The 23,126-nt window shown below is 38.4% G+C and overlaps 1 protein-coding gene across 4 annotated transcripts in view; it reads left to right on the forward strand.

Moving 5' to 3' along the window:
* Positions 1-23,126, forward strand: part of RABGAP1L (RAB GTPase activating protein 1 like) — a 423,826-nt gene that overhangs the window by 219,309 nt on the left and 181,391 nt on the right. For all 4 annotated transcript variants that reach the window (XM_019725918.2, XM_074322089.1, XM_019725841.2 and 1 more), the window contains exon 14: positions 19,246-19,359. In XM_019725918.2, the coding sequence (XP_019581477.2) occupies positions 19,246-19,359 (114 nt within the window). The remainder of the gene's footprint in view (positions 1-19,245; positions 19,360-23,126) is intronic.

Here is a 23,126-nt window from a genome sequence, read left to right on the forward strand (position 1 = left end):
GAAATGCAAAGCTATCTCAGTGACATTTCTAGTTGTTAAACATCCGGTTGGTGAATACTCTAGCTTTCATTGCATCTTTTTTCTCTGGTGTGAATCTTTGGTAATTCCATTGTTGTTTACAATTTGTACCTCCCACTGAAGCTAAGCAGAGAGCAGTGAGAGAAATTCCATTCTGCTGCTTGTCAGTAACCAGAGAGGGTCGAGGGCGAGGGGTGGCAGATGGGGAACAGTCTGGCCTGTGAGCAGGCAGAGACTCAACTAAAGAAGGTTTTGGAGGCTCCTAACCAGAAGGGGTGAAGGTTACTTTCTTGAAGGACTGGTGCCACCTTGGTTTGTTTCTCAATCATGGTCACTCTGGGTGGGTAATAGTTGCCTCTTCTGAGTTAGTGTCTTGAAATACCCCTTTAATTTGGAGCTGCAGGGAGAAAGGGTGGAGGAAGAGGGCTGCAGGCGGCATCAGTATCCGCCCTGTTGTGCTTTAATCTCAGTCTGCGTGTCATGGCTGATGTTTTGTGGCGTTTCTCGCAGGGCTCGGTGACTTCCCAAACGCTAGGCAGAGAACCATAGCTGTCAGTGTCAGCTTTACAGAATAATCCAAACAGCATCGCTTCTCCTCTCTGTGCCTTAGGTGAGCCATTTACAAAACGGAGATGATGGAATGGTCCTTGAATCCTGGTGACATAATTGCTAAGATTACTTGTGTATTTGTGTTTTTGTGAGACTTTGAATATTCAGTTGAATTAAACAAGATTTTGTTGAACAGCATGTGTGCGTGCATGTGTGTGCGTGTGCACAAAACTACTTTCCTGAAGGCACTACCTACATAGTTGGGAAAGCAAGCCTTGGTTATGGGTTGGTTGCGTAGTCATTTCAGAGAATGGTAGTTTTCATTTGTAGCTATCTGCCACAGGCTTTTAAAGAGCACACACCAATATGAAAGTTCCTTATAAACCTTAAGGGACTGTGCAAACATTCGATGTTACTACACTTGGCCTGTTTCTGTGTAACATCTTACATTTTTCTTTAAAGCCTCTAAACGTTGTGTTTTATATACATTGATGTCAGAGCACGCAGTTTTAAAAGACCTTATTTCTTAACATGAGAGACTCAAGAGAATGGACGCACTTGGTGAAAACTTACTGCCCTACTTTGGCCGTGAAGTGTAAGGCAGAACAATATGTTGAAGATCTCATATATTTGAGTTGTAAAACAAACAGTAGTTTTCCATTTTCAGTAGTCCTTATACAGAATCATAGCCCGTTGGAACTGGGAGAGACCTTGGTGAGCCAGTGAAGCTATTGCCTTCATTTGTGGTTAAGCGATCTGAAATCCAGAGATGAATGACTTTCCTAAAGTTACCTAACTAGAAATGGCAGAAAACACAGAACCTCGTGAATCCCAAGCCAGTGCTTATTTCACTTTGCCATTGTCTTTTGAATCATTGACTTAGTATATGCACAATTTTTGTCATTTTCCAATGTCAAGGACCATTTGAAATGAAATCTGGCTTCAAGAAATGTTACCATTAAAAATAGCTGGTAGCTTTCTATTAATATTTTTGATAATTATAATGTGGTTATATAAGGAGGTCCTTGCTCTTAGGATAAAAAAATAATTACTGAATACTAATTTTTTTTTCCTAAGGCACTGGGATCTTTTCTTTTAAGAAACTTATCCTTAAGAGATTTGATTTATTATCTCACTATGTTATGGTAGACTTTTGCCTCACAATTTTTTTCTTTCTGCTTCCGAAATGTGGGTAGAAATTGTAAGAAATGGCCACTATTGGTCTCACACTTGTTTTTCATCTTTTTACCATAATAAACTATTGAATGAAAAAAAAAATAGCTGAGAGTAATAAATGCTTTACAGAAATGATTAGAAAAGGTAAAACCAAACTCAGTAAAAACCTCATTAATTTAGACTCCAAATTAAGGATTGTAAATAGTGCCTGAAATGAAATTTACTTTTGCTCCCAGGATTCTTTCCTCATTGCCTATGCAAACTAAGAGTGTGAGCAAGATTAGAAAGGGAATGTTTTAAACGGCTAACAGAACAAAATGTTTCTGAGCAGCCTTCAGTGGTTGGGAATACCAACTAACATACACATGAGAGCCATGCTAATTAACTGGCACCTTATCTGTTCATGACAGCAGGGCTTCCAAGACCTTTCTGTCCCTGGGTGGAACTTAAAAGTAATAAGTTTGCTTTCTTTATAATTATTTTGTAATTGAGAATTGTACAAATTTAAATCATTTTCTCATAGCATTGCCCTGATTAACGGACTTTAAGCAAATAACGATACATTTCCTGATATATCGTACAAAATAGATACTGATGTATGGGGGGAAAAAAAGATGGTGATTGAGTTTGTTAGAAAGCATCATCCTTTGTAGTTTCCCACACTACCCTTTTAGTGAGAAAGTTTAAAATCTCTTTTACATTGTTTTTGTAATTGCTCCCTGTCTGAAGGTTCATGTTGCTCTTGGTCTTAATGGATGTAATGATCTTCTTAGCTCTCAGGATTCGTTTTTCTTTCTTTGATGGAGCAAAGACTAAAGAAATGTGTGTCTCCTGTTGATGTGAAGATTGAAACCTTAAACAGAAAGGAGGTATCAGTACTTTCATTTTTCAGAGAATACAGCTTATATCTAAGTTGTGTCACTTTTGTTTTTGTGCGTGTGGAACAATCACATGTTAAAGTGGTATGGTACTTTTATTCCTTAGAAAAAGACATTATGTAGCTATCATTGTTACAGGTATCGATCTGGCATCTTTTGTTAACTATTGAAATATCCTTCTGAGGCATCATTATTACCAAACAATGGATTGGTTGTTGTACCATTTAATTTTTGGTCATTTTTTTCCCCCTAACATTTAAATAGCACAAGCAGAAATGAAAATAGCCTAAGGTTCAGACTTCATTGGTAATGCTGAAGGAACCAGTCAAACTGTTTTCGTTCGGTGGACCGAGGGTGGAATGGATTCCCTGGTAGGACTTTTTTAACCTCTTTTTAGAGTTTTTTTTAAATCCAGATGAGATAACTTCTTGCCTGGATTTACTATTTGGTACTTGGCTTGTCTTTTTCCCTCTGTCCTTGTCCTTCTCTAGACCCCAGAGGAATATCAGTTTGATCCTTATTGTGTCCAGAAAATAATTCCCAACTCTTTAACCTTCTCTACCTAACACACCAGAGAAGAGATAGAGATTTAAGTTGCAGAACATTGGTTGACTGTCTTCCTTCCATCTCTTCAGTAGAAATGACTCCCTCCAGCCTTCAGAATCAATATCAGTCTCTTTGTTTTATCCAAGGGAGGTATTTTAGTTGTTGTCCTTATCACCATTCTCGTTTAGTTTCTGGTTCCTTTCGCTCAGTTGTTTGTGCAGCCAGAATTTATGGTTCTCTTTTGCTAGGTCCTGGGATTTAAGTGGTGAACAAAAGACACATTCCCTGCTCTCGAAGAGATTATGGTCTAAGGAAGGAGGTGGGCCAGTAAACAGTCTCATGCTTTCATGCCTTTATCCATGCACGTTCTTCTGCCTGGGATCTTCCCTCCCTCCCCTCCCCTCCCGTCCTCACCTCCCTCCCTTCCTTTCCCCTCTTCTCTCCTTCCCTCCCCTCCCCTCCCCTCTCACTTCTCTTTCTTTCTTTTCCACGTGCGCGCTCACACAACCCTTTATACTCTTACACTTTTGAAGATTTGAGACACAGCTTAAATATGATGAGTAAATTCTTTCTTTTAGTACAAGGCCTGGATTCTAATTATGCTCTGCCATTTTATAGCTACTGTCACAGTGACTGAGTTGTAGTTGAACTCTTCTGGAGCTTTCGTTTCTTCATCTTTAATGTGGTGTGGTAATTATCTGTGTACCTCGTAGCATAGCTGTGAGCATTCGATGGGCATTAGATGAGGCAGTAATATACTATATCAAGTGCTCTGTAAACTGGAAAACAGGGTAACAAGGTAAAGTGGTTTTATTTCCTTCAATTTGCTGTCTTTTTCCTTGCTCTCTTCCTGGCTCTTTTTTCTCTTTTTCCTTTTCAAAGAACTTTACAATAAGTTGTTTTTGTCCTAAAAATAGTATATCCTCCTGCAGTTATTGTAGGCAATATAGCCAATAATCTAATCAGAAAAAAACATAGTTTTCTAGTGGCTATATACTATTTTTGGAGTCATTCTAAAACCAACTATTACAACCCGAGTTTAATCCGTATAACACATAAAGAAAGCTATTTCATAAGACCCTGAGACAGATTTATGCTAAATAGTCTTATAAAATGAAAATGCTGTAGCATCAAATATTAATATTTTGCTAGCAGCAGGCAGCCCAAATGTTAATGGCTGGTATGCATTTGAAGGCCTACTTAACTGTGACTTTTATTAGGACCATTTCTCAGAGCTGGAGTTATAAATGGGCTTATAAATGAGAAATTAGCCTCCCCTCTAGGGACCATCAGGTGCTTTGAAATCTTAATTAACCAATCAGATTGTGCTTCTCTTCTTTCAATTACCAACACTGGGTTAAATGCTGAAGAAAACATTGTCTAGCTGGAAATAGCTTAAATACCTTGGAACACCATTCTATTATATGTAGAAATATAATTATAAAATGAAAAATTATACTGTAAAGCTAGAAAAATTGTTCTTAACAATCAGAAATAAGTATAAGAAACAGGATGTTTCCTCCCTATAGTGATCATTACTTACAATATGACGTAAGAAGTACCTCTTTATTTCCTTCCACTTAAAAGGTCACAAATGGAGGCAATTTGTGTAAGGAAGTTAAAATATTTTTGCATGAATAACCAATGAGTTTATTATACATTATATATATAAAGAACTCTTACAACCCAATCATAAAAAGACAAATAACCCAACTGAAAGATGACCAGAGGATCTGAGTAGATATTCCTCCAAAGGAAAATACACCAATGGCCAGCTAGGACATGACGAGATGCCCAACGTCATTGGTTATTAGAGAAATGCAAGTCAGAGCCACAGTGAGGTACCACTTCATACCCGTTATGGTAGCTATTATCAAAAAGTCCAGTGCTCCAAGCATTTGGAGAAATTGGAGCCCTCATGCACTGCTGGTAGGAATGTAAAAATGCTGCAGCTGCTTTGGAAAACTGGCTGGCAGTTCCTTAAAAGATTAGACAGGGAATTACCATATAACCTAGCAGTTGCACTCCTAGGTACATATCCAAGAGAACTGAAATACGTTCACACAAAAACTTGCTCACAAATGTTCATAGCAACATTATTCATATGAGCCCCAAAGTAGAAACAATCCAGATGTGATGAATGGATAAATAAATGTGGTACATCCATGCAATAGAATATTATTCAGCAATAAAAAGGGATGAGGTACTGGTACATGATTCAACATAGATGAACCTTGAAAACATTATGCTAGTAAACGAACCCAGTCACAAAAGACTCTGTGTTGTATCATGATGTTTATATGAAATGTCCAGAATAGGCAAATTTATAGAGACATAACATAGAGGTTGCCTTGGGATGGTGGTCATGGGGAATGATGACTAATGGGTATGAGGTTCATTTTTAGGTTATGAAAATTTTCTAAATGTCAGCTGTGGTGACCATTGCTCAATTCTGCGAATGTGCTGAAAACCATTGAACTGTATATTTTAAATGGTGAATTTTTTTGTAAGTCAGTTACAGCCCAGTAAAGCGATTTTAAAAAGAAAAAGGTTTATAATATTCTAGGGACAGGAAGCTCAGGTACTGAAATAAATTAGAGGAAATAGAAAGGGAGAAATCATGGTGGATTTAGGGATCAGTAATGAGAAAGAACAGATAGGGATTTTAATGGATTTTGACAACAGTGAACAGAGGGTGCATATGTGGGGACACCCAGATTTCTGTCTCGGGATACCAAATAGAGAGTGGTGCCATTCACAGTGGGGCAGGAATATGGGAGGGAAAGAATAGGGAAAAGATTATGGGTTTGGTTTTTAACACACTGAGTTTGAGGTACCTGCGGGGCAACCAGGTGGAGATGCTCAGTACAAAATTGGAAATGTAGGTCTGAAGCCTGGAGGCATATCGTATTCTGCCGTGTATAATGTGCACTTTTTGGCCCAAATTTGGGAGGGAAAAATAAGGATGCACATTATACATGGGTAGTACCAATACTACTTCTATATCCATATAAATGTTTTTAATTCTTTTACTTATGCTTATGAGTTAAAAGTGTGACTCTAGAAATCAATAACAATATCCTTATGCAAAATAAGACCCTGGAATGCGATCATCGGTTTTGCTGAACTTACTTGTAACAATGAAGAGTTCTTGGCCTTGTATGATGCTTAAATATCGTAAATTTGTTACCAGTACATAAAATTTCTTGTGCCTTGTATCTGTTCTTGTGTTTTGTAATTATTTGTTACGTAAAATTTCTTGTACCATAATACGTTAAAAAATAAATGCTAAAATTCCTTTGTAATACAAAAAGAAAGTACCTAAATGTAAACAAATAAACACTAAAAAGTTAAATGAATTAAACAAAGTAAATGAATTAAAAAGTTAAAACAAAAGATTTTTTTCCCCTGAAAGTTTGGGCCAAAAACATGGGTGCGCATTATACACGGCAAAATACAGTAATTGTGCTCCTTATTTTTCAGTGCCCCTGGTTTGTCTACTCATAGTCTGTGTGGCTTATGTTCAGAGACCACCAAACCCTTGGTCAGGCCTCCCTAAAGGGGGTCATGGGGGGTGGGGGGGGCGGGAGGTGGCAGGTTGTGAATCCCTGAGCTTTGGAGCTAAGCTCCTGCTGTGGTTAGTTGTTGCAGCTAAAACGTAGCTGAGGAAAATTGTTTCAAAGGAAGTGGACTATCTTGTGTGTGTGTGTGTGTGTGTGTGTGTGTGTGTGTGTGTGTGAGAGAGAGAGCGAGAGAGAAAGAGAGAGATTGTGTATTAAAGAAGTTGCTGTTTAAATTGTTTTCAATTGAAAACTCTGTTTTGAAGAATACAGTATGAGAAGAAAAATATTTTTCAATTAATTTGCAATGTAACCAAAGAAAGACTAACAGTTTGCTTAAAAGTGCACCATTGTAATCAGATACTATAGTGCCTGCTAGTTACTTACTTGATGAAATTTCAATAAACATTTAAAAACCCTACAGAAAAATAACCAAGACTATTTAAGTGTAGGTTCATTTATTTACTGTAAAGTTCTTAATTAAAAATTTAGTTAAAATCTGCAACCCAGAAACTGTTATTTTACCTGAGTTGGCAGTTATGTACAAATTGGCAGTGGCTTGTCCCCACCCAGGCCACCACATCCACCAAGACTTTCAAGTTTTATGCAGATTCTTTTTCTTATCTTGCAATGTAAACACCAGAGACATAAATGGTCCTTTGAGAAGGCATAGCACTGTGCTAAAATCTCAGCAGTAGGTTTCTATCATTCTGCTAATAGTGGAGCCACTTTCTCCTGTGATCAGAAAAGTTTTCAGATGTCAATTGATTGATGTTTATTTAGCATTTGAACAGAGGAGAAACGGTGTTGACAAATAAACATTCTCAAGTATGTTTGTCTTTCATTCACCAGGAAGAATCTCTGTTCCCTGCCTTTCTGTCTTCGGGGACTTCAGACCAGTCTGCTGTATCTTAATTTGATCTTATTTTTCAGGTCATCAATTCAGTTTTTCTGTGCCTCCCAGGCTTGGTATTCTCACTAATAATGGTGTCTGTCCGCTGTTATCTACGTGTCCTCATTTTCCTCAGTCTTTTCTAGTTTAAAAAAGATCTCACTGATTCTATTCATAGCAGTGGCCGTGGCTCTTAACTAATATTTGCTCATTTTCATTAAGTAAATTTAACACAGCTTGCTTGAAAAGTCAAATGTGATTCCTTACTATCGAATATGGTACCTTTCAGACCAAAGTATTTAGAAGCAACTTAAAGAAGAACAAAATGATGTATGAAGAGTCCTCAGGAATTGAATTTCCCATTGCTGTGATGTTAGTAGTCCGGGGTGGGGTGGGGTGCCAGAATTAGCAAATAAAAATACAGGACACCCACTTAAATTTAAATTTCAGATAAACAATAACTAATTTTTTAATGTAAGAATGTCCCAGGCACTAGTAGATCCCATGCATTTTAGCTGGGAATCCTGTATGTTATGTGGGAACCCTAAAGCTGGGATAAAGCATAGTCACTTTTAACCCTTGTAGAATTATAAAATTGTAGGATAACTAAACCCCAGTATAGTTGAGCATGTTGAATTGAATACATTTTCTTTGTAGGACACTGATTCTTACCGTAGTACCCTACTTAAATCCTTCAGTAAAATGCAAACGAAAAGCCAACAAGAGTTCTTCTCATAAAATGTTGTGCCCTCCTCACCTTCAGTGTCATTCTTTTTCCTCCTGTCACTTCGTGCTTACATTTCCTTGATTCTCCCCAAGGGCAGTGCTATAGTGGTGTCGCAGTACCTGCTGTCACTGTTAGAGCCAGACCCTCTTTTGTCTCACTTAGGGCATCTCTCCTTGACTTTCAAAGGTTGCAGGTATTTCCCTACTGGCAACCCCTACAAGATACCCAAGATACCTGGGGTATCTTGCCTGATACTCAGGGTCAGATTGCTGTATCTGTTTAAATGATCGAAGTGAGCCACCATTCCTTTCCTCTCCCTGTGGCTTTCCGATTTGCTACATGTGTGACAGTTTCTCTGGTTCCTGCTACCCCTGTTGTGTTTCGGGGCTGCATCATTTACCATTACGACCTTGAACGCGGTATCACAGCCAGTCAGCAAGAAGTGCTAACTGGCAAAGTGCTGTTGCCAGTGGCTACTCCGATAATTGCAGCCCAACACCCCCTTCATAAAGCACTTGAGCCTCTGCTGGGTTGAAGGTAGATTTAGCAAAATGTGTGCTTTCTGTTGATCTTGGTAAATCTGTGTAAAGGTGTCTTTGATTCTTCTTTTCTATACATCAGGATGTTAGCCTTACGAACTAAGTTGTGATGACTTGCTCTAAACTTACCTCCCAGTAACCCCTGGCAAAGCAGGGCTTTGAACAATGAGACATCTTTTTCTAGTGGGTGAAATTCTGTGAACTGTGGTGTTGGCTGTGGCAATCAGATAACATTGTGCCTTATGATGGCTTTGATAACCCGTCTCCAGTAGAGCCAGCTCCTAGTATTTCACAGGGCGCACATAAGTGCCCATGGAAGGAAAATTTGCTTGTCTACTTTTCACTTTGCGGCTCAGCGTGGGGCATGGCCCACCCTTCACCTAAGTAGCAACACAAACGTTCTTTGTTCCCTGCCTTTTGCCTTGGTTCACCTTTTCTCTCTGTCATAGCATCATTTATTCAACGAGCATTTGTTCAGCTCCGACTGCATACAAATAGGGTACCCCATGTGCTACTATTAGACACCGCCTCTAGTGGCCAGGAGCTGAGTGGAGATAAACGTCATCTTCCCCCAAGTCAGTAAGTAATACTTTTTATGTGAGTATATTTGAGTTGTTATTAAAAGACCATAAAGGAAGAAGATATTATTTTCACTTGGAATCATTAGTGAAGAACCAGAGAAGAAGGCCGACGTGAGCTTTCATAAATGGACAGGAATTCAAAGGGGAAGGTATGGGAATTAGGGCCATCTAAGGCAGAGGAAAAAAAAAATTTTTATTTAACGTTGTTTTTTTTTAGTTTCAGGTGCACAAAACAATGTAATAGTTAAACATTTATCATTCACATCCCTCACACAGTGATAACCCCCCTCCCCTCATCTACTACCCCTCTGGCATCGCATGCAGCCATTACATTTCCACTGTAAGGCAGAGAAAATTTCAAGCTTGGGAGAAGAGTGCAACTTTGCAGAATGGGATGTGATTCGGATGGAATGAAAAGGATTTTCTTTTTTTTTTCCTATTTGAGGCTAGCAGGGGGGACTGTTGTAAATAGATTAGAATGTTACATGCGAGCGAAACAGTGTTTTAGGTAGACTAACCTTCAAGTACTGTGCAGGCTGATTAAAGGAGGGCTCTCCTTCTATGGGCTGATTAAGAGGCCCTTGAAATAGTCTAAGCATAAAGTGATAATAACCTGAGTACGGTGATGGTGCCAGAGGAGGACACATGTCCCAGCTGACCCCAGCAGGGTTCGCTTTGTCTAAAGAATAGTATTAGTGATTTTCATATTGTGAACCACTTACCAGTTAGACCGAATTACTGTGCAACATTGGAACCATTCTGTATATATATGTAATTTGGGGTCAACTAGTTAAAGCTTTGAAAAAACGAGAGAGCTTTTATTTGTAGAACCAGGCCTCAGTAAAATAGCAGTGCCACACAAGTGCCTGGAAGGAAACCTGCTTCCAGCCCCTGTAGCTACTGAATCAAGTCAAAGGACCTTCCACAATGAGAAATAAGGGGGGTTACTTTTACAGTTTCTTAATGTGGACAGCAGTTGCATTTTCTTTCCCTTTGTTAGAAATTCAGAGTTTAAAAATCATCTCTTAGCAAATTGAGTCCATTAGGGGAAAAAAGTCCATAAAAATCTGTGGCCCTCATAGCATTGAAATCAGAAGCAAATATGTATGTTGATTTAAAAAGAGGGGTGGTGTTTTAGAAGTGAGAAAGACCACATCATCAGCTGTTTTAATCTCTATTTTTTTTCATGCCAGTATTCTAGAACCTAAATAACTAAGTGCAAAGATAGAAAAAAATCCTCTTTTCATGAATATCTTACAGTCTTATGAAGTAGAATAGAAGGTGTTAGTCTTTTCATTTCTAACTGCTAAAGCACCCTAAATCAAAAAAGAGGAGGCTCTGTATTTAATGTGGCCTTAAGACCAGTAAAGAACTAGGGCTTATTAAATACTGTAATCTACGTGTATTCTGACTAGGAAAGAATTTCCTGATTCTTGCCTAACCTTGATCTCAATCTACTACTTCAAGCTATTTCACTGAGAAAGAGTTACCATGTAAACATGAAGGATTCCTGTGTGATGGCACCCACTGAGTATTGCCAGCTAGGGAAGCTCATTGCATCTTGTCCAGAGGTCTTACAGGGGTCATGACATACGGCCCCGTGTCTGACCGTTAGTCCCCAGCCTCTCCACAGGTAGAACGAATACTACATGGCCCAGTCTCCATCAGAAATCACATTGGCAGGCTGCTGGGGGGCCGAGGCCCGCATGCAGAGACTTCGTTTCAGGCACGACATTCCAAGGGACGTTCCATGATCATGTAGTGGCCAGTGGCAAAGGCCAGCCCTCTTTTTGGGGGAGTGTTAATCCTCACTACATGCCAATTCTTTTACTAAACTGTGACCAGAAACACTGTGACAGATGAAACGGCTCCTTGTCCACAAGATTAAGTTAAAACGTCTTCATTCGAGATTACTTTCGCGTGTTCTCCATCCCACTCAACTTGCCCCTTTCTGAATTCCCTCCTGCAGTCAGTGAGAGTCACACCTCCTGGGCATGCCAGCTGCCCTCCTGCTTTGAGGCCCCTGCTCACACCGCCCTTGCTGTCATTCTGTTCTCGTGGGATCTTTCAGTTTTGCTGAGCTCACCCTGTCTCCAGTACTCAGCCCAGGCCCCGTGTCCTGTGGACGGCCACTGTCACCACTTGAACCCTTCTACCATCACCTCCTTTGCTGAATTCCTGTATCAGTTATTTGGCTGTTAGTAGATGTTTTCATTCCATCGGTATTTACACCTAGATTTTCTCTTTCCAAATAGATGTGAACCTCTTGCAGTTTGGGGACGTCATGGACTATATCCTAACCTTTTGGATCCCCTACATCCTAGTCCAATGTCTTGCACATGGAAAGTTTAGATACATATGTGAATGGTAACCTGTCATATAAATATGTGCATGTAGGAGCATATTATTCAAGTATGTGTTTAAAACATCTTGTAACAACAGTCGAAGTTATACCTACAGTCAGAGGTAGCCATTTCATCAGGAAAGCTTTGGAGTTGTTTTTGGTAATTCGCTGAAGACATCTACAAACATTAAGTCAGCAAAATGCTGGAAAATGTCTCGAGATGTATTACCGTTCTGCTCCCCCTCAGGATCTTGACTACGCTTTCTTTCCCCTTTTGCCTGCAATGCTCTTTCTCTAAATATTTGAACCCTCACTCAGAGAGGCAAAACCACCATACCTAAAATATCAGCCCTTGCCTCACTATCTCTTTATCTTGTTTTATTTTTTTAATAGTACTTTCCACTAACCAGTACCACATATTTGTTTTTTATGTCTTTTCCCGACAACTAGAGTCTAAATTCCATAAGGGAGGGACGTTGTCTTGCTAACAATTACGTCTTCTGCACCTAAAATAGTGTCTGATTCTTAGTAGGTACTCAGACATGAACGGATTTGTACTGTATAGCAAGTAGAAAGCTTAATTTTTTATGTCGTTCAACAAAATGTAATTGAGGTCAAAGAGTTTCAAAGAGAAACATCTAAAGTGATTGAAGGAGTGGACGAGTAGAATGTTTTCTAAGATTTTGAATAATTATTCAACCTTATAAAAACAAGAATGAGATGTATACATGGTCAGAGTTAATAAAATTATAAAATATAATGATTAGGGTAACATAGACACATTTATCAAATGCTAGTTATCAGAGGCATTCTTTAAAGTTTTGCAGAAAATGAAAAAATGTTATTTTTACACAATGGGTAGTAAATACGGAGCTCTTAAAATGTTTATTTCAAAAGAGTTTAAACGGTTGCTTTGATAAAAACCATAATCATTTTTTAAAAAGAAAGTTAGAAACACATCTAACTTTCGAAAATAACAGCATGGAGTGAATTTATTGTGCATTTTAACAGGAGTGGCAGGGTTTATCATTGTCAAGACTGCCGAGTGTCCCCGTTGAACCTTTATTTTTGGACAATGAGTGGTCGACAACCCTGGGAATGAGGACATGTCCACATACGGCCATAGATGCATTTGGTAGGAGTAGTTGGAGACCAAAAGTAACCCCAGATTCCTGTCATAGATTGTCATCTGTACCTCTGACCTAGATTCCTTAGGCTCTCAGGAAAATTTAGGCTAAAGTGCAGAGCTCCGCAGTCTCCCAGTTCCAAAGGAATCCTTTGTTCTATTCGAATATTTCCCATTCCAGTCCTGGCTCTTCCTGTAGGGTTAAGGTCTCCATCATGAACGTTGGCTGGCCTTATCAATACACTTCCTCCTCTACCCTCGCTTCCCCCGTCCTTAGATCGTCTTGTTACTCTCTCTGAAGAGATTTCTTTCTAGATGAAGCCAGAATCTGGCTTACGTTTTTGACCTTTGTGTCAGGCTTTGATTCTGAGACATTTGGCGGCACATGTGTGCCATGCCCACGAAGCACCTCGCTCACAATGTGATTTAGTTGACATTTCTTTCTTTGCTTCCATATTACCCTACTTATGCTAAGACTTTCCCCCATGTTCGAGGAAGGAAGACTGGCAGTGATCCAGCCTTTTGTGTGACAGTTTCCAGCTCATGATTTTAGTGGCACATTTGAAACTAGAATGCACTTTTATATTTTCTCCTTTCATCTCTGCCTCTTTGGATTTTTGGCAAACATCAAGGCAAATAAATCAGACCCACCACTGCAAACCCATCTGCTTTCAGGGACATGCAGTCTGTGATGTTTCACCATAGAACTAGCTCCAACATAGAACTAAAGGAGCATCCCCGTGGAGTAAGAAAAGAAGGCACGTTCTAAGGTCAAATTTTTTTAAAGCTCTGAATCATTTATCTGCCGACTGACTGTGGCTAGGCATGGTCTCCATTGGCATTTTTAATGACAGTAAAAGATTGGCAGGGGACTTAGAAAGTTGAAATGATTTTGTAGTAGATGAAAAATGAAAATGCAGTTCTTGACAAGAGATTAATAATAAAAAAAAAAAAAAGATGCCGTTATGGTTGTTAAGATGTAGCAAATCAAGGTACCGTCAAGGTGTTCATTTATCAGGACATTACGTTGCCACTTCATCTGATGCTAAGGTCACATGTGAAAGTAGTCATTCTCACTCAAACGCCTTTTCAGTTGTTGACAGCCCAGAAATTGCTTTATAAAAAGTAGTAGGCTGCGATCCTCCGCACCTGTCTTCCTAATACTCATTGACACGGGAGTGCTGTGTTCATTTCTTGCTCGCAACAAGCAAGTGATGCTTCTCTTCGACTAGGAATTACGAGGATCACAACTGTCAGGCTATTTACATTGTACTGGAAAACAGCTCATGTTAGACAGTGGATAGAAGCTCTAAACTGAATTCACTTACAATGATCAACAGTTAATTGAGCTCCTCAGCACACCTCCTGGAGGTGGTTTCAGACTGATCTTCAGCAAAGCGAATTATCTCCTTTGTTGGACCACGGATGTTATTGCAACCGAGATTGATGTCCTTTTGGAGATGTTTCGTCTTATGACTTAGTGGTTTGGAAATGAAAGAAAACCCTGGAAAGGTAAACTACATAGAAATTTAGTTTCTGTGTGGTGGTAGTGTCAGAGCTGTGGGTCGGGGGGGATAAAACTCAACTTTTAAGACTTTCTTCCACACCTCTCACTACTGCTCCCTGTTTCTGGTCTGAGTCAGCTGTTGTGTGTGGCCCAACCTGACCCCTGCTCAGGCAGAATAGAAGATGATCTCAATGGCTTTGCCTACCAGTTCCATTCTGGGTGGTGATGGTCCAGAAGGGAGGCATGCGATGGTGACAGTGGCAATTGTCCTCTCCATAACCATGACTTCAGCCCTTCCTGGATCCTCTGAAGCTGAATTCTGAAGTGATGGAAGTGGTAGCTGCTCTGACAAATTTAGCTTCCACTCTACCCTGTCCTTCCCATCCTCCTCCGGGGCGCACTCGTGGACGTCTTTGTTCCATGGATACAGGCAAAGCTGGGGCCAGGTGGGGATCAGTTCATAGAAACATCACTTCGTCCAAATAATTGTTCACTTTTCCCTTTATTCACGAATGAATAGAAAGAAGGATAACTTAGGACACATAAGGTACATGATAAGAAATTCAGGTCAGGGTGTGTATGCATTAATACATCGTCATGCTGAAAACTCGACGGGAATTGCTTTTGTAATCATAATGTTCATGATGTCCCAAGAAAAACAGTTGCTTATTATTTAGAGTATAAATGCGGAAGGATGTCTAAAATATATGTTCACCAAAATATTTAAACAGTTAAATGGGATTGTTGAGGAGAAGGGGAAATAATAATTATTATTTTTATTTATTTACTTATTGAGTACTCATTTTATACTAGGCAGTGTGCTAAGCACTATACACACATTATTTTATTCTAAGCGACATGAGTTTGGTATTATCCCATTTTACAGATAAGGAAACTGAAGTGTCTGTAGGTATTAAGTAGGGTAGCCAGCTATAGAAGCAGTGAGTTTATCTGGATCCAAGGCCACTACCCCACCATGCTGGCCTGGGGATCAGGACTCAAACTGCTTGTCCTGGGAAGTAAATACTGGGTGAAGCTGTGAGTCTAGATGCTGGTGAAGTGGATGCTCAGAAGGGAAGGACTTTCCTCTTCTCATTCTGAAGATGGTTGGCAGGACTTGAGGCGTCTCTGCTTATGGGGACCCTCTGAGAAAATGACCTCATACCGGTTTTGGTTGTGCTATAAAATATTTTTGGTCATTGTAAGAACAAACAAACAAACATAGTTTTCATATGAAACCTTTTAAATCCAGATACTTGTATGGCCTCTTTCTTGTTCTTCTTCTCTGTTCATTTTATTTCTTGTAAAAATTGACAACTGTAATTGGAATAACTCTAAAAAGAAAGGAGTTAATATTGAAGAGAACCATTGTTTTATCCTTCTTTTACGGAGTGTTAGGTTTGGTGACTCCCTGACTCGAATGTTTCTTGAATAAGTGAGTGAATGAATGTGGGGGATAAGTGTGGGTTCCTGAAATACATACTGTTCCTATTCTCAACAGTATGGCTAATTGGGGGTGATTAAGTTTAGCTTTCGCTTCAGAACAAGATTATTTAGTCTCGTGCACAATTTAATTCATATTAATCTGTTTATTAGAGTCTAGTGTACCTGTTGACCTTCACTTATGTGACAGGGATCAATGGATGATGTCGCAAAACAGCTTAGTCTACAAAGTGAAGTTCAAGAATTTTTTCCCTTAGCCAACTGAGATCAATATGTAGGAAGAAAACGCTAGAAACACAAGTGTAGAAAGCATTTAAAAATAATCCTAAGAAGGGACAGTTTATTAAGTAAGAAAAATTTCTGATTTTTATTTTCATTTGATTTTTGCCTCTTTACTTTTTAAACAAATGAACAAGGAAGATTCAAATATGCATAGAAAAAATTACTCAGTATTACGCAAACTTACTTTCTAGAAAATTTTGATCAATTTCCCTTTCTCTGAATCAGACTGTTTGTACCGTTTAAACACAGCATGATGCCACATGAGTAGGCAGTTTCTAGGGAATATAGTCCAATGATTTCTCTCCCCTAAAGTCTTGAAAAGTACAAAAAGAGTTATCCTGTGAACCACTAGGCACTTGTTTGCCCCTAAAATAGTTCAGCAATGGCAGTAGTACCATTTTTATTGGTCATCTTTTCAAACAGTTCATAAGTAGAAACTATTACTGTATGAAAGAGAACATTCCTTGGAGAAAACATGGGCAGTGAAAATTTTCTTCTCCCTGGTACCAGATTGTTCTGCATACACTCTACACCAGAGCAGATAAAACATCATTTCATAGTATTTCTCTTTGTACATGACCTTTATGTTTGCCGTGTTCTATACACCCACCTCACCCAAAAATATTCTTTACCATTATCGTTAAAAGCTCCGTTTACCTTATTAAATGTAAACTTTCTACGTGTAACTTTACTTACGGTAATTTTTGGAGGTTTCATTTTTATTCAACTCTAGCATTCCGCTCCCATACGCCATCAGAATTTTCTCTGGACTGATTTGCAATATGTTTGGTGTTTGCTAGCAAATGTGGAACTTTGCAGTTTGTGTCCTTTCTCTACATGATATAAGATCTAATTACTACCCAGCATGAAATGGCAGCTGAAATAAAACAGGCAGCAGGAGAAAACCCTGACTTAACACAGAGCTAATCAGCTACTTCCTTCTTATATATTTCTCAGCTACAGAGAGAAAGGGAATAGCATACATTAAAGTAACTCATATATTAAATATGTTTGTCCTTTCTTGATTTTAACTGAAAGAGACAATTTGTTCAAATTTTTATGGAAGCAACACATTAAACAATATTTTCTTTGTTTTTAGTTTCATGTGTACAAAACACTGTAATAGTTAGATATTTATCATTTATAGCCCTCACAAAGTGATAACCCCTCTCCTCCAATCTACTATCCCTCTGACATCACATAGAGCCGTTACATTTCCACTTTCTCTATTCCTAATGCTGTACTCCACTTCTTGTGAATATATATATATGTAACATATATATATTATATATATGTATATATAAAGTTATAGTTGACATTCATTATTGTTCAGCTTCAGCTTCAGGTGTACAGTGCAGTGATCAGGCATCTACATCATCCCTGAGGTGGTCTCCCTAATAAGGCAAGCGTCCATCGGATACCCTATAAAATCTTTACAACATTATTGATTATATTCCCCAAATTGACTTTCGTATCCCTGTGGCCATCTTGTGGTTACTGACTGAGCTTTCTAATCCCCTCGCCTTTCCCCTTATCCCCACCTCCCCTCCCATCTAGCAACTCTCAGTTTTTCCTCTATGTCTCTGAGAGTTTTCCTGATTAGTTCATTTATTCTATTCTTTAGATTCCACATATAAGTGAGATCATATGGTATTTGTGTTTCTCTGTCTGACTTGTTTCACTTAGCATAATGTTCTCTAAGTCCATCCATATCATTGCAAATGGTAAGATTCCATTCTTCTTCATGGCTGAGTAATACTCCATTTAAACAATGTTTTCAATTTGCAGTAGTAGTCATTGATGCTTCCTTAAATTGTGCAAAGTATTTCCATCATCAGGGTTGCTAGAAGCAGTCCCATCCTGTTTTCTTGACATTTAAACAGATAAACAACCTCTATAGAAATAAAATAAAACCAAGTGAATGATGAATCATTTTCGTAAGGTTTAGAATTTTACTCAATTTTGAGCTGTTGGATTGTGAATCTGTCTGAACAACTTCTGTAGATTTATCTTTAAAGCACATGTCATCTTAATATAGTAGTTTGGGGCTGTTTTATTTTCTGGAGTAAGTTGGGTAATTAACCTATCGGGGGAAGAGATTGATAATGTTTTTACTTTTTAAATTACTGTGGTGTGAGTTTTCAGTTATCCGATGATCAAAAATTACAAAGTTAGATAATGTGGTATTGAACAGGTGTAGAGAAACACATACTCTTACCGTTGTTTGGACTGCCTATGGGTACAACAACTCTGGAGGGAAGTACCTTTATCAAAAATGGAAATGTTCATTCCCTTGACCTAGCAATTCTACCTCTAGGAACCTATTCTTGAACATGCATGGATGAAAACGTTCCTAGTGATATTATTTGTAATATAAATAGAAAAATGCAAAAAAATCGTTATTAGGAGAATATTAAATAAATTATGATATATTCAGCTCCAGATGTACCTCATTCTTTTTAATAACTGCCCTTAAGGAGAATGAAGTACATTTGCAGGTATTGATAAGGAGTATTCTATAAGTTATCCTATTACATGAATGGAGAAGTTAGTTTGCTTCAAAAAGCAAAGGATGGAGATGTATGTATGTATACAACTCCCCTCCGTCTCCTCCCCTCACATGAAGATGCATTCGCACGTCTGTAGACAGATGGATGAAAGGATGCAAAAGAAACTCATAGACACAGACAATGGTTTAGTGGTTACCAGAGGGTAAGGGGGGTGGGGGTGGGAGATGAGGGTAAGGGGGATCAAATATATGGTGATGGAAGGAGAACTGACTCTGGATGGTGAACACACAATGCAATATATAGATGATGTATTACAGAATTGTACACCTGAAACCTATGTAATTTTACTAACCATTGTCACCCCAATAAACTTTAACTCAAAAGAAAAAAAATGAAAAAAGAAACTATCGGTTAGCACTTACCTCTGGTGAATGGGACTGTGGGTTTGGGATGGAAGACAGTCGGGGGGCAGGGGGCATACATTTTATGTGCTGTTTGAATTTTTTTTACCATGTATGTATATTAGTTTTCTTAATTAAAAAGACATTCAAATTTTCTCTTTTTCAGGACTCAGCCCAGGAGAGTGTTATTACTCGAGATATTCATCGTACGTTTCCTGCACATGATTACTTTAAGGATACCGGAGGAGATGGCCAGGAATCGCTCTACAAGATCTGCAAGGTGGGCCCCCCCGCCCCTCGTTTTTTCTCATGTATTTTACAAGGCTGTAGTTTAGAAACGCATCTTCAAGACTTTCAGATTTTTTTTCTGTCTTCATTTCTTATTTGCACTGTGCCATGTTCTCAGCTTTACACTTACTCTACCTGGCTCCTAAAAGTGACATTTTGGCTGCGTGTTCCGTGCCTCCTTGTGAGGCAGAAGGCACAGGATGGCCTGAGTTTGGCTCTGCCGCTAATGGGAAAGGAACAGACGGTCCTCTCCGGCGACTGCAGTCAAGGCTCAGAGGCCTCCCGATGACTCTGCCCTGCTGACAAGATAATGTGACAGTTGTCTCAACTTTTTGACAATAGGTGAGAATAAGAAGCAGCGTGGCACTAGAGAAATTAATAATCTGATGACTCGCTGACACTGACAGAGACAGAATCTTTTGTATCCGAGCAGAGCATATTTAATGAAAATCAGGAAAACAGTTTTCTTCCAGGCCTACTAATAATGAGGGCGAAGAAAGATTTCAAAATGGGACCTAAAAGCTACACAAAGATGTACGATGTGACATAACGCAGAGTATATCAACAATAGCAGAGAACTTGGCAGTGTTCAAAAACAGGGTTCCAACAGAAACGCAGAATGACTTTTTAAGTCATTATATATGATTAACTCGTGTTGTCAATGCCAATTGAGGCCAAAGACTCAAAAGCACCAAGTCCATTAAACAAGGTTTTGCTCTTTATCCCCAAACTTAAGTTACCCTACAAAGTGTGGTGGGTTGACTGAACAGTGTCCTCAGCTACCAAGCCAGTAGATTGTTCATGAACACGCGGGGATCCTGTAATAATATGGAGGGAACGCAAACACCATGGCTAATGTGTAAGTTAGGTAATCAGCTCCTAAATAATAAAATTTAGCCTTTTGAGTAGCAGAGATTAGCCAGTAGGTAATCAGATGTATACTCACATATCGGTGTCATTTTATACATGCTGTTTTTGGAAATGGAAATGGCACTTTAAAAAGCACTCGCCTGTGTATGTTGACCAAGTAGGATTGACGTTTAATTCTGCAAAGGGCTCAGCTTCCATTAAAGTCCTTCTTGCGTGTTTGTGGCTTAGCCCTCTGCCCACTCCTGTCTTGTCTTTTCTTTTTTCTTGATGTAGCCATTTTGGGGGATTTTAAAAATATATACATTGATCAGAAACTATTTTTCTATGGATATATCATTCGGAGCTAGAAATGCATAAATAACCGACACTCTGAGAGTGTACTGATTTCTGGAGTGATACATCATCTAGTTTTAAAAATGCCCAAAACCATCAGACAGCACAAAAATGCATGATATATTCATTACCTGCTCGTAAAAGGAAAAAGTAATAATTTTAAAAAGTTTCTACCTGTTTTGAAATTCTACAAGCTAATTAGCTTCTGACTTGTATAAGGAGGCTATCAAAATTTATGTAGTTTTTAAGTTTATATAGAAGTGTCTGGCTTATGGTATATGGAATCACATTTTCCCCCTAGAATTGAGTGTATTTTCAGCCAATGAGTGACTTTTCCCTCAATTTTTCTCTGATTGATGCTAGATATTTTTTCATATAACTAAACAGATGGTTCTATGTGCTTACAGCCTCTGACTTACAGTTTTGCTCCATAGTAGTAAAAACAATATTTGCCTCATTATGTAATATTTAGAGGGAAATATCTGAAACATTGCTAAACACAAAGGTAAAACTTAAATAGTTGGTACATTTAAGTAGTTGATACTCCTTGTTTTGATATTGCAGTTTAATGATTCAACCTTGAATTGAGTAGAAAATATTCATTAGTAATTCACACAGCTTGGGTAGCTACTATATATATATAGTTTTAAAGCTTTTTCTGAGTAAAGAATGTAAACCTAAGATACTTTCTAACTGCTGAATAAAGGGCACTAGATTTTGTGAAAATGCAGAAAACCAAAGAATCATATTAAAAGCATTTCAAAATACACGATAGTAAATGAAAGTTGCTAAAGCTTGTAATATTGTACTAAAACATAAGTTATCTAAACATAAGTTTACAGCAGTCTTTGCTGATGGAGGAGAGCAGAGATGAATAGATCAGAAAATGGTGGAGAAACCAAATCTGCTGGGGTCCTCCCATGTGGGCCGCTTGGGCTTTAATGGACACTGTGCCTCCCTGACCTGTCTGATGACTCGTCAGGGGCTCATGCGCGGAAGCCTGGGGTAGGGATAACCCACCAACAGTACAGCAAACTTAGGAGTGACTTAGAATTGGATATTCTTCTCAACTTTGTGCTTCCACTGTCCTACGCTTTTTGTATTCAATTGGAACCATAGTCTTTCATTTTATGATCATCCCATATCCTCAAAAGCTACTATGTGTGACGTGAGGGACACTAAGTATGGTCTTCCTGTTCTATCTTTTTAATTTTTAGAATAATATCCGACATCATACCTCACATGCTCAGCAGTATATCTTTGAGTTTCTGTTCTGGATACCTTGCACCCAACTGAATAAACATTAATAATGTCTTGATCTTCAATCAGCTACTTTGTGACATAATTTGTAAATAAGAACACTTTTGCTTCTTATTTACTAAGTTTTACTCTTTTTCTTTCTTTCTTCTTCTTTTTTTTCTTAATCTTTTTCTTGTCATACTGCACTGGCCAGAACCTCCATTATCGTGTTAAAATGAAGCAGTGATAGTAGACATCCTTGTCTTGCTCCTGATTGTAAGGGAAATGCATCTAGTGATTTACCCATAAGGATGGTGCATCTTACATCAGCAACACATTTGTAGACCTTTTTTTCTTTTTTTTATACATTGTCTTCCATGTGTTATAATCACTTCAAATTTACAGAGTACTTTTACACTTATTACCTCATTTATTTCTGATAGTTCCTCATCAGTGGAGCTTCTACTAGAAATACAATATACTGTGCGCTTAAATTGAGACAGAAATTAAGAAAATTTCAATTGGAATAAGTGCTGAAATCAACTCTGGTTTCAAGGATACCAGAGTCTGACTTTGCAGTTGAAGTTTTCTGTGGCTCTGGTGAAATGAGAAATGACCTGAACTGTCAGATTCGAGGGAAGACTGTTGAAAACTTGCTGTCATGTTTTAATGGCCCTGTCAATTTCAGTTTTTGCCTCTCAATATCATTTTCAAAGTAGGAGGAAATTGATATGGTTCAAAGATTCTTCTGTTGTCATAAATTTATGTGTAGAAGTTGAACTGAAAGTAAAATAGTAGAATTCATAAGATTCCGAAAATATAAAGTTTTGGGCTTCCCTGTCTTGCAATAATGTATTTTTAAATAGTGTCCTTGAAAGGAGGACAATAAGCTACTACCCCAGGTATCTTTAGCACTTTTCTAATTTATATATGACATAAAATCTATTTTAGTTGGGAGACAGGTTGGCCCTTCCAGGATCTCAACTGAAACTCCGAAGCATTTACTAAAGACCTTCTTCTTGCATGGGCCCCACCCTGCAATTTTTGTATCCCTGACACTGTGAGACCATTGAAATCTCTGCTTAGTTGTTCTTAGTATTCTTGCAGGCCGCTTTTTCTAAAATTCCCCCTTCTATGAGATATTACTTAGCTCCCATAATGTGCTTAGCTTTTGCTTACAATACATTTCAAAAGCAATTTTTTTTTTATTTGTTAGTATCACTGAGGGATTATTTTTAGGTTTTAATTTTTTGGTCCTCTTTGATATACATATTAATAGAATAGACTTTCTGAGTCAGAACTCCGCTAAGAAGATAA

This window comes from Rhinolophus sinicus, linkage group LG17 (genome assembly GCF_036562045.2).
Source record: "Rhinolophus sinicus isolate RSC01 linkage group LG17, ASM3656204v1, whole genome shotgun sequence".
NCBI classification, from domain to species: Eukaryota; Metazoa; Chordata; class Mammalia; order Chiroptera; family Rhinolophidae; genus Rhinolophus; species Rhinolophus sinicus.